The 12716-nt window shown below is 38.9% G+C and overlaps 1 protein-coding gene across 1 annotated transcript in view; it reads right to left on the bottom strand.

Moving 5' to 3' along the window:
• LOC135202590 (thioredoxin domain-containing protein 11-like) overlaps positions 1-12716 on the bottom strand; it is a 183240-nt gene that overhangs the window by 59377 nt on the left and 111147 nt on the right. The window contains exon 13 of the mRNA XM_064232098.1: positions 11663-11771. Within this exon, the coding sequence (XP_064088168.1) occupies positions 11663-11771 (109 nt within the window). The remainder of the gene's footprint in view (positions 1-11662; positions 11772-12716) is intronic.

Genomic DNA, 12716 nt, shown 5'->3' with positions numbered 1-12716 from the left:
GAGACTTCCCATTTGTTGCAAAATGAAGGTAATTGATTGAATATTACTAGACTGTAAGTGTTGTAGCTTACAATTTTTTTCTATTTATTGTTATTTATATGAAAATATTTCAAAACTGATAAAAGCTACAACCATGGGTTGTTTTTTATTGTATTCTACATGAAATTGCGTACATTTTCATATATAAAACTTTATGTAACGGCTAATTTAAAATGGTGCAAACATTACAACAATCGGACGAAAGGAAAAAGTTTATTTCATAAATTCCCCATAAATCAAAATATTGTGTCTAGAGACTTCCAATTTGTTTGAAAAAAACAAATAAAGGTAAATGATTGAATATTACGAGAATGTAATAGTTTTAGCTTAAAATTGCGTTTTTTGACCATTTCAGTCGAGTCAAAGTTGACCGAAGGTTGAAATTTTGGCACTTATCGTTATTTACATGAAAATATTTCAAAACTGATAAAAGCTACAACCATGGGTTGTTTTTGGTTGTATTCTACATGAAATTGCGCACATTTTCATATATAAAACTTTATGTAATGAATAATTTAAAATGTGCAAACATTGCAACAATCGGACGAAAAAATTTCTGATTTTTTTTGGAAGAGTTACCAGCGGCGGACGTAAGGAAGGAAAAAATTTTTTTTTTTTCCCACATAAATTCACCATAAATCGAAATATTGTGCTAGAGACTTCCAATTTGTTGCAAAATAAAGGTAAATGATTGAATATTACTAGAATAGAGTTTTAGCTTACAATTGCGTTTTTTGGCCATTTCGGTCGAGTTAAATTTGACCTAAGGTTGATATTTTGGCACTTATCGTTATTTATATGAAAATATTTCAAAACTCATAAAAGCTACAACCATGGGTTGTTTTTAGTTGTATTCTACATGAAAATTGCACCACATTTCCATATATAAAAAATATGTAATGCCAAAATACCAATTTAAATTTTTTGGAATTTTTCAGAAGTTACTGTGCGGACGTAAGGAAAAAGTTTATTTCATAAATTCACCATAAATCAAAATATTGTGCTAGAGGCTTCCAATTTGTTGCAAAATAAAGGTAAATGATTGAATATTACTAGAATGTAAAAGTTTTAGCTTATTATTGCGTTTTTTTACCATTTCGGTCGAGTCAAAGTTGACCGAAGGTTGAAATTTTGGCACTTATCGTTATTTATATGAAAATATTTCAAAACTGATAAAAGCTACAACCACGAGTTGTTTTTAGTTGTATTCTACATGAAATTGCGCACATTTTCATATATAATACTCCATGTAATTGCTAATATAAAATGGTACAAAAATTATGTCAAAGTGACGAAATAATTTTTGAGATGTGTCGCTGATGCTTTTTAGTGCGAGAAGAAAGAAATTTGCGCTTGCACGCCTGGGTAACCATTGTAAACAAAACAACGCCTTGATCCGTGAGCTCCCAGCATCCCCCAAGGCGCATGATTCAAAAGTTTTTGCCTAGTAGGCCTATAACTATTTTTCTGCGAATTTAAAAAAAAACTTTTTTGTTGACGTACCATACGTCCAATCGGCACCCGACAGACAATTTTCATCGACGTTTAATACGTCAATTGGCAATAAAGGGTTAATATTTTTATAATTAAAATGTATTTAGTCACGAAAATACTAAAATACAGTAATTCTGCAAATAGGCGAATTTTCCGTAAAAAATTAAGATATACATTCCACAGAAAAATCTGCGAATAGGTGAAGCCGTGAGTCCAGAAACACGAATAGGCGGGGGATCAACTATACACTAATAGCAGTAACCCATTTTATGTGGTGACATAATCATTTAATATCTGCCAAATGCAGAGAAGTACTTTTTTATTCATTCATTCATTTTTTTTCAGATAAGACAGTTGCTCATAGGACTCCCTGCATAATTCCAAAAATTAATACAAACAATTCTTCAAAATGGTAACAGCTACTTATGTGCAAAACAATTCAAATCTAGAATAAATCTAAATGAATGTCCACTTGAAGGAGGGGATTCAAGCATTTGTTAGAATTCACACTGAAATCACCTGGGTGATTTGCAGTCCGGGAAACACACGAAAACTAATCTCATGAAACCAACTGAAGTAAAACCAAAATGCGTAGGTGCAGGGAAGCATTTTGCAGTTTATACAGTATACAAATAATCCTCTGATAACACCCTCCTTTTATATCTCAATCATTGTAAATCACTAAAGGTAGTACATACTTCTAATGGCATTATACGTATACTTCTCTGGTGTCATTATCTTGGTTCCATTTCATACATCTGTGTCTACTATAAATGGTTACCAGGATCCTCCTCTATGTTATTGAGAGCCAACTAGACTGATAAGCAAGACTATTTTTCGTATTAGGTAAACTACCCCCATTTGATCATGGAATTTTTTTTAACAACCCCCCCTCACGACTTATTAAATTTGATTATTCTCCAAGTCTCTGAACAGCTACACCTCATGGAAAATGCAGATATCTATTACTTGCGCAACATGAGATAAACTTTGTCAGTGTATCAAAATAGGCCCATATACATTTCAGGAAACAGCAGAAATGTTAAAGATGGAAACCCAACTTTAGAAACATATCAGATGACAAAACAGGAATCTCCGGAAGCAACACAACACAGCATATTTACAAAATATCACTAATGCTAAAAATATTTGGCATAAATTTTGTGCAGATCATATGTAATATTTGAAAGTTGTTTACACAATTTCTTTTGATATTCTCAAATTAATTGTCAGGCTTACTTCAGTCTACGTGCTTCCAATGCTTATAATTGAGCAGTACAGATCTGCTCATTTATAGACTGAACAGTGCTTTAAGAATCACTAAAATATTAGACAGGATATACACATAGTATAACTCCCCTATTTCTTTTCATGTCATAAGAGCATTGGTTTATTGCAACATGAGCTTACTGCATACACCATAGAATATTGTTCTATTTTATGATTAATATTTAAAGGCAATGGCAAAATGTTTGGCACAGTCAACTTATGAACAAATTTGCTGGCAGAATCTCCATTTGTACTGCATCAAAGTTTTTGCATTAGAGTCCTTTGATTCCCAACAAATTTGTAATATGATTACTGATACTACTCATGCACCCTCTAAATGTAAATACCAAGTTTATATTACAATATGTATTTTAAAATACAGTTGGTATAACCTGTTAAATCAGAGGTCAAAATTCTGTTAGTAATGAGAATTGTGGTGAAGTATACTACGATGAAAATTAAAATAGTTCCATTGCAAAAGCCAGTCTTATTGGGATAATGGTTCAAAAAATAATTTAAAATCGGATCAAAACATGAGCTTGAAGATGGTGGCCAAATGCAAGCTTTCATCCATAAAACAGTTAACATCTTTGGTATTTCACAGTAAGTTAAAAAATAAAATCTGTTTTCACAATAAAACAAGTCTTATATAAACCTACTAACCAAACATAAACCGAACTGAGTGGAATACATCCAGGATCACCCATTTGAAATAATGAAAATACAGATCCGAATGCACAAGCCTAGATGCCTAGGAAACTCTGCCAGGTTCATAATGCCATAAGATTCATTAAAGCAAACCATAGACTTTTGTTGTGTTCTCATTGAACAACCCTTAATTGTTTTTACTTTTATGTTTAATATTTAATTATTTTGAATGTTACACAAGAACAACTTATTATTAAAACCCTTTAGCTTTCAGGATGCTATTTATTTAGACCCTTGAAAGATGGGAAGAGGGCTTCCCAAAATTCAGGACTTTTATTAACAAGTTTTATGTAACATTCAAAATGTGTAAATTTTTCATAATACATACTATAAAAACAAGAGAGGGGCCTGTAGGAGGGACTAAATGTTATAATTATTGGCTTTACATAAAAACTCATTTATTGTACAAAACACTTTATTACGCACCAAATAATCATAACTATGAAAAATTTGTTATCAATTTGTATTTTTCATAGCTAACAAACCTGTGGTCTTAATGAGAAGATAATCATCTAGTGACAGGTGGAAACTGGTTTTGTACAACAATCAAAGATTGTAAAACAAGGAATCTATGGCATCTGGCAACTCATGCGTATATGAGGTAGAAGCTTGTCACTGACTGGGCTTGGAGCCTCGTAAAGCATCAGTCTTTCTTTGACTGCCTTGGAGAGTGGTTCTTGCTTTTGAAATCTTCCCAAGCTGGTTTCTTTGTTAGCCCATGATTTACTTGTGCTTTGCTTTTAAGTGTAAGTGTGTGTACCTGCTTGTCTTTTATCATGGGTTCCACCAAGGGTTCTAGGCCCCATCAATGCATGTGTCGAGGCGTTCCAGGATTTCCATGTTCAAGGTTTTTGGCATCTTCCATTATTGACCCCCTTACCACTTGCAGTAGGTGCCATTCCAATATTTGCACTATCACTGCTCAGTGGTCTGGTTAAACTACTTTAATAATAATAATAATGCACTATCACTAACCCTTGCCCAGAATGTCATTCCTGCCCTGTGTCGCAGTGGAAGGCTTTCTACAAGAAGAGGGAGCACCATAGAGTATCTACTTGTCCTTCTTGGGAAGGTTTCTCGCCTCCCTGAGTAGACAATTCAGCATCCTTTTCTTCCAAAAATTTTCCCTCTGCTACTTTTGACACCCTGTCTCCTTCCTTTTCTTCGATTGATTCAGCTTTAGAAGTATCGGGAGTTGCACAGGATGATTTTGTGTATAAAGTGGGCCCCCCCCTCTCTCATGGGAGGTAATCTCCCTCCCAGGAGAGAGAAGGCAACTCCATCTACTTCGTTTATTTCAGATACGGAATCGCACAAGATGGCGACTTTTTGGGCCTCCCTAAGAATATGAGGTTCTCTATTCTTAGATGGCTCATTGTCTCATTTCATGTCAGCTAGCCATCCTCCCCAGGTCCCCCCAGCAGTCCCTCCTCCTCCGGGTCTCCACTACTTTGGCTCTTGTATGCTGCTGCCCCGCTGGACGCCATTGACAACTAGGACGCTTACTGGGTTGCCTCTTATTTCGTCGCCACTGAGGCCATAGACTCATGCTGCCATTATGAATGTCGTGACGTCACTCCCAGCATCATCTCGGCCTATGACATCGGCTGCAGCATCATCTACTCCACTGCCTGCTGCCGTGACGTCATTCCCAGCTTTGTCTATGACGTCGTTGCAGTCTGCTGCTCAACAATCGGAGTGGTTGATAGGCTGGACTCTTTGTTTTTTGCAAGAGGTATCCTGTACTTTCTAGCAAGAAGCATCGTAGGAGGCGAGCACCCTCCCCTCCTCCATTGCCTTCTCCTCCTCCCCCTTGTTCTCAGGTCAGACGTTGGAGGATTCAGGACTTTGTTTTTTTCGCCTTCTGGGAGTGAGAGGGGTGTTTCATTATCTTCCTAGCAACCACTGCCTCCCCCTGTACATGTGGACATGTTCCAATTCAAGAAGGCCTTCTCTCTCCTCAGTCTTCAAGCTGATTCTTCGTCACCTAAGCCTGTTCAAGTTTGCCGTAAGGATGATAAGGCTCCAATTAAGAGGTTGAAGGTGCCTAATACTCAAGTCACTTATCCTGCACCTTCTAGGAGTTCTTCTCTCCCAGAGACTGCTGCTTCTCCTCCTGTTCTGCCTCCCAATGAACTAGCTCGTAGTGGGGGTCGTGAGGCTGTTGATGGTCACGGACATGAGGCGGTTTGGGTCCAAGGACAAGTTTCTCAGCCTAGTAGGGCTTCCTTGCCTTTGTGTGATGGGAAGGCCAACCTTTCTCCTGTGTCCAAGGTGCCTAGGCTTTCTGGTTCTCGTTCCCCAAGGAGTTCGCACTTGCGTCATTCATCATCCAGAGCTGGGGACCTTGATTATTCTTGTCGTGGCCAATCTCCTCCAGGACTTTCTCTCGTGCGTCGTCCTTTATTCTAGCGACCGTGTATAGCCGTGAGTCTTCATACGGCCATGTACATGGTTTGTTGCATCATCATGCACGTGGTTCGGGTCAAAGCCAGGTACAGGCAGTTCCCGGGTTACGACGGAGGTTCCATTCTTGAGACGCGTTGTAAGCCAAAAATCGTCGTAAGCCAGAACATCATCAAAAATTTTAAGAAAACCTCACTTTTAATGCTTTGGGTGCATTAAAAACTATAAACTGCATTCTTATTGCATTTTTCATCACAAAAACCTTCAAATATTGATTATTTTGCATTTTTGGAGTCATATTTCTTCTGCCAGATCAGCGCTGTAGGTGTTGTAACCCTGGAACATATATCGTAAACCTGGAAACAATTTCTGATAAATATAATTGAAAAGCGTTGTAACCTCGGAACGTCGTAAGCCGGGGACTGCCTGTACGTGATTTCATCGCTTGACCATGTTCCCGAGTCCTCTTGATTTGATTTATAGGTTTTAGGCATAATCCCAAGCACTGAGACAACTACGGCCATTCAACACTGAAATGGAAATTGACAGTGAAAAAGTTTGAAAAGTGTAACAGGAGGAAAGCCTCGCAGTTGCACTATGAATCCATTGTTAGGGAAGGGTGGAAAGTAAGATGGAAGAAAGATAATATGAACAGAGGTACGGTAAAAGGAATGAACCCCATGGGCGTAGAGGCCTTGCTCAGTCCAAGGCAGTTCCTCGTTGGACGAGTAATGTGTTTGCCTACTGATTCGGTAGTTGAGAGTTTGATTCCCGGCTCTGCCAATGTGAAATCAGAGGAATGTATTTCTGGTGATTAGAAATTAATTTCTCGATATAATGTGGTTCGCATCCCACAATAAACTGCAAGTCCTGTTGCTACGTAACCAATTGGTTCCTAGCCACGTAAAAATATCTAATCCTTCAGGCTACCCCTAGGAGAGCTGTTAATCAGCTCAGTGGTCTGGTTAAACTAAGATAAACTTTTCAGTCTGAGGCAGGATGTTAGAGCTTTGTTTGAGCTCCCTTGTTCTGGGCATGCTCATTCAATTTTGCAGCGCATTAATGCTTTAGTCACGGGTCGGGATGGCTCCCTGCACTCTAATAGGTCATCTAAGCTTCTCCCCACTCCTGAGATAGCTGGTCATCTGGCCTGCTGCTTTACGAGAAAAGCCTTTCACTTGCAGGAGATACTTGACAGTCTCCAACTGAAGCGATAGGGAACCTACCGACTGGTAGATATCTAGTCCCAAAATTATGGAGGAGTTGGGTCACATTTCCTGAACACTAAGTTCCTCCATCAGAAAGACTGCAACAAAAAATTAACCCAAGGGAGTATACCCACCAGGCACAAGAGACATAATGATTAGTACTCCAGAACTGGCACCTTAGCTTATTGGATTTTGCTACCTAAGGGATAAAGCTGATGCCATAAAAATCAATATTTTCATACATACCTGAATAGCCCCATAATTATATTGCAGAGTGCATTTTAAAACAAATGTGACTGATACTAGACTGTCTACCTGGTAAGTTGTAGAACTCAAAATGAATATATGGCACCAGAGATGGGGGTGAGAATGCTGGGGCAAGTTATGAAAGCTGGATACACAGAAGGATACGATGTAAAGGGGATAATATCGAGACTTGTAAGTATGAATACCTGAAGACAGAGCAGTAATGATCCAAGACCTTGTAATTATACAGAAGATGTACATTACACATGCACATTAGTGTACATGAGCAGATGAGAGGGCACATGCATAGGACTGGGTAAGTACTACTAAAAGCAGTAAAAGAAAGAGCCTCCACTAAAGTAAGGCAGAAGAAGTAGGTAGAGCATCAAAAAGCAAACCCCACCCACAACAGAAGAACAAATGCTGGCTGATCTTGATGCGCAGACGCAACTTGCATCATAATTCTCACTTATAAAATCATCACTGGCAGGGTGAAAATCTAGCATCAAGGACAACGACCCATCCTAGCTTGAAAAAAACCTAAAAATTTGATATCAAAAGTTAAGGTATTCTTGTAGTAAAATGAAAAAATTTGAGCATATGGAAACCAAATTTAATGCCTTTGATTATATTAATTTAAGGTAATAGAAGGGGAGGGGATTGCTTGTACTATATTCAAATGGTGGGACAAAGGCAACAGGTGCAGTAGATGACATGATAGATTCTTACCAGGAATAGAAAGGACACCCACAGAAAGGGGGGGGTGAATATTTTAGGAAAGAACTCCTCTGACCTACTTTGTACTTAGTGGGCATGCAGCTCCCACAGTATCATAAGGAAGAGATCAATCTGACAATTTGCCAACAGACGATGCAAAATGTTGCTTGTAAACATGCAGCTGTGCATACTTGTACCAATCAACATGGAGCCAAACCATAAGTTAGCTCAGGTGAGCAATCCTGGCCCCTACAAGAAATTTACTGTAAACAGGGGTTCTATGTGGAAGACAAAAATATAATAAAGAAATATGTTGAGGCATAATGAACACTAATTTAACAAATAAATATCTAAATGAACCACTGAACAGTACAGTGCACTTAACATGAATGCAAAAATATGTAATCCATGGACAGATCAGAAAAAACCAATAGGATCCCATTACTGTAGCAGGGGCAATTAAGAGCACATATGTACTAAGCAAACATGACAAATTTTGAATCAATTTGTATTTTTCATAGCTAACAAACCTTTGGTTAACAATAGGATAAATCTTAGCGCCAACTGGAAAACCAGTTAAAAAACAATCAAAAATTGTATAGCAAGGAATCTGTGAGATCTGGCAACTCCTGCTTGTACGAGGTCAGAGACTGCGCACCGCACTCCGTGACGCGTTAGTCTTTTCTTAAATGCCTTGGAGAGTAGATGCTTTCACTTTTGCTCTTCTTCCAAGCCGGTTGATTTGTGCCCATGTTCCCTTTCTTTTACAGTGTGTTTATTGTGTGAGTGTTTCTGTTTCGTAATGGACTCCTCCGTGTCTTCATGGCCTCATCAACGCATGTGCCTGGGTATTCAGGGATTCCCATGCTCCAGGTTTTTTGTGTCTACGAACACTGATCCTCTTATGACATGCAGTAGGTGCCGAGCTAATTATTGTACCATTACTAATCCCTGCCAGGAATGTCATTCCTGGCCTACGTCTCAGTGGACGATTAGGCTTCTCCCTCTTCCATCAGCGTTCTCCTTTGCAAATTCGTTTGTACCCGTCACCTTCCTTTTCTTCCATCAATTTGTCATTGGAAGTATTGGGAGTCCTTCAGGATGATGTTATGTTTAATGTAGCCCCCCCTCCCTCAGGATCTTATATACAGTAATCCCTCGCCACTTCGCGATTCAAGTTTCGTGGCCTCAGTGCATCACTGATTTTTAAAAAATATTCATCGAAATATAAAAATTAAAAAATACCGCCATATCAGCTGCCGTATTGTGGAAAGCAGCTTTGTTTCATTGTGATACGTGTGAGAAACAGTTTCCCAGGATGCCAGACAAAGAGAGAAGTTCTCTCAGAGGCTTTGTACATACCAATGGGCACTCAGACAAGGCACGTGATTGGTTCCCAGTGCAAGATCGACGAATGAGAGCATGAGTTGATGTATCCCATGAGCTGATTGCCTACGGCATCATCACATCCTCTCCCAGCTCCTTCCCTTGTTGTATCTCGCCACTCTTGTTCACGCTGTCAACTGTGTCTCGCGTATCTTAAGTGTTGTGTTTGAAATTAACTTTTCGTTAAGCCCTTACAATGCCTCCTAAGCACCGTGCCCCTGCAAAAGATTCCTCTAGTGAGCCCAAGAGGAAGAGGAAGATGATGACCATCAGTGAAAAGGCCAAACTTTTAGATATGTTAAAACGGTAGTTATGCCGCGGTGGCATGCCATTATGGAGTGAATGAATCGACAGTGCGCTACATAAAAAAAAAAGACGAAGCTAACATCTGCAAAACTGCTGCAATACGCTTCAATAAAGAAGCGAAACGTGTGGTAACTCCGCATAATAAGAGAATTGTGAAAATGGAAGCTGCATTAGCCTTGTGGGTTGCTGATTGCAAGAAAATAAAACGTGAGTTTGGACACTAATATGACCAGGACAAAGGCCAAATCTCTCTATGATCGAACCTTGCCCAATGATGACGACAAAGGAGATGCTGAAAAAGCTGCTGAAGATGATCCTGACAAACCTCTGCCAGGAGTGATTCGCCTCCTCGAGGACGAGGCTTTACAGCCAGCAAAGGCTGGTTCAATAAATTTCAAAAGAGATACGGCCTCAAAAGCGTGCCTTTGTATGGTGAGGCTGCTCATCATTATGTGGAGGATGAGTTTCCTAAGCTCATCAGTGATGGTAGCTACCTCCCTGAGCAAGTTTTTAACTTGGACGAGACAGGCCTCTTTTGGAAGAGGATGCCTTTTCGTACATTCCTTTTCAAGGATGAAGTGAAGAGGCCAGGCTTCAAGGCCCACAAGGACAGTGTCACTCTCATCATGTGTGGCAATGCTGCAGGTTTTATGCTTAAGCCAGGCCTTATTTATAAGGCCAAAAATCCACGGGCCTTAAAAACAAAAATAAGGTTCTACCCCCCGTGTATTGGATGCATAACTCTAAGGCCTGGATAACGAATGCCCTGACCCTCGAATGGTTCCTCCATTGCTTCATTCCCCAAGTGGAGCTGTATCTGGCTCAGAAGGGCCTCCCTTTTAAGGTCCCCCAGGTGGAGCTGTATCTGGCTCAGAAGGGCCTCCCTTTTAAGGTCCTTCTCTTGATGGACTGTGCAGGAGGCCATGCAACAGACCTGCAATATGATGGGGTTCAGATCGAGTTTCTGCCCCCTAACATCACATCTCTAATTCAGCCGATGGATCAAGGTGTCATTTGTGCCTTTAAGGCACTCTACACTCGTTCCACGATGGAGGGCCTCATCGCAGTAGTTGACGACAACAACAAAGGCTTCACCTTGAAAAAGTACTGGCGTAACTACGACATTGCATCATGCTTGACTAATATCCAGCAAGCATTGAAGGACATGAAAACTGAGACCATAAATTCTTGCTGGAAGAAATTATGGCCTAACATGGTGCATGACTATGCAGGCTTCACTCCTGATGAAGTTCATCACTCAGCGGTGGAGAAGGCAGTGAGGCTGGCTCGCATCAACAGGGATGAAGGATTCGTCTACATGACGGAAGATGTCAACGGCCATATCAATGCCCAATCAGACCCACAGTAACTACATGGTTCCTAGCTTAAAGGTAACCCATGAACATCACAACATATATATCACATATATTAGGTGGTTCTGAGATGAGCAACAGCACTTCTTGACGAGAGGAAAATACATAGCATGGCATCATGGATCTGACTGAGCTGGCTAAGCATTTGCAGTTGGATCGCTCTTTGCAATGTTTCAAATTGATTTACCATAAAGTTAGGGGTATTTATAGTTAATGGGTTTGTAATAACAAAATAAAAAATGTAGTGGTAATGGAATTTTTAATAAAATAAAAACTTAGTATTTCTATTGAAGAAACATAAGTTTGGAGTTGGTGAAACTTGGTGTTCCTGATCTGATTCCCTACACTCACGTTGCCTCCTAAAGTATTATACAGGATGCATGAAACTGTTTATTGGGAAATTAAAAATTACACTAAAAACACCGTATAAACGTTGTTTTTTACCCGAGAGATTTACAAGCAAAAGCAGGTCACAACAAAAATGTATTTCAAGTGTTTATACATTCTCACCTGGCCAGGTTTTTGTGTAATCGTCATATAGTTGCTAGCTGTCAATTCTTTGATGCAAACTTGGCCTGCTTCACAATCTGCATTTTCTTCATGACTTGATACTAATTTCCTGAAAAAAAAAACTAATTCTTAGTCACTGAAGAAAAAATATCAAACAACCATGACATATTCTATGTTTTTCTTTGTCCTTGAAGAACATAACATCAATGAGTGATATCTTATTTTCAAGTAGGCAAAGGATACCAAGCAACAATAGCAATGAATCATCTGAAGCCCTTTACTATACGTACTCTTTTGCCTGAACATGTTAGACACAACTCATGCAAATACTAATATTTACTATCAGGCTTCCATCATAAACTAAGGCTTTAAAGGTTTGTAAACATACATACTTCCTATAACTGTGCCTTCAAGTAGCTTAAAATTTTCACAAATAACATCCTTAAGATAAAATATGGCACCTCAACTTAGTGGAGAATTGGGGGTCTGCTGCCCCTTTCAATCAATGACATCTGTTTAGGTAATGAGGATTTACTTCAGCAAATAATATTGGTAATTGGTTTCTAAACCTACTTCCTGTAAATATGCTCTGCAATTCAAGTCCTCTAAAATTTTTCACAGATAACATCCTTAAAATACATGGCACCTCAACTAAGCAGACAGCTGAGGGTCTGCCATCCCTTTCCAGTAATAAAATCTGTTAAGGGGGTTTACTTCTAGCCTACAAAAGCCTGAAGCCAACTGGCATAGTATAATGTACAGCATTCCATATGAAGTAATTATAACCAATCCTAACTGTTCTTTTGTAATTATTCAATTTACAATATCAATTTACTTATCACTTAATTATAGATAGTATATATGTGCAAAGTGAAAGGCTTCTAAAAATATGTACAATACAGCACTATTGTACAGTATTGCCTAAAAATATAAACAACTATAACAGTTTTACCTAATTATTCTTAAAAGATATGTAAAAATCACACTCACAAATATATATATATATATACAATATATATTTCTATCAGAAATATCCACAAATTCCTGGGTTTTT

This window comes from Macrobrachium nipponense, chromosome 30 (assembly GCF_015104395.2).
Source record: "Macrobrachium nipponense isolate FS-2020 chromosome 30, ASM1510439v2, whole genome shotgun sequence".
Classification (NCBI taxonomy): domain Eukaryota; kingdom Metazoa; phylum Arthropoda; class Malacostraca; order Decapoda; family Palaemonidae; genus Macrobrachium; species Macrobrachium nipponense.
This window is presented reverse-complemented; position numbering and strand designations above follow the sequence as displayed.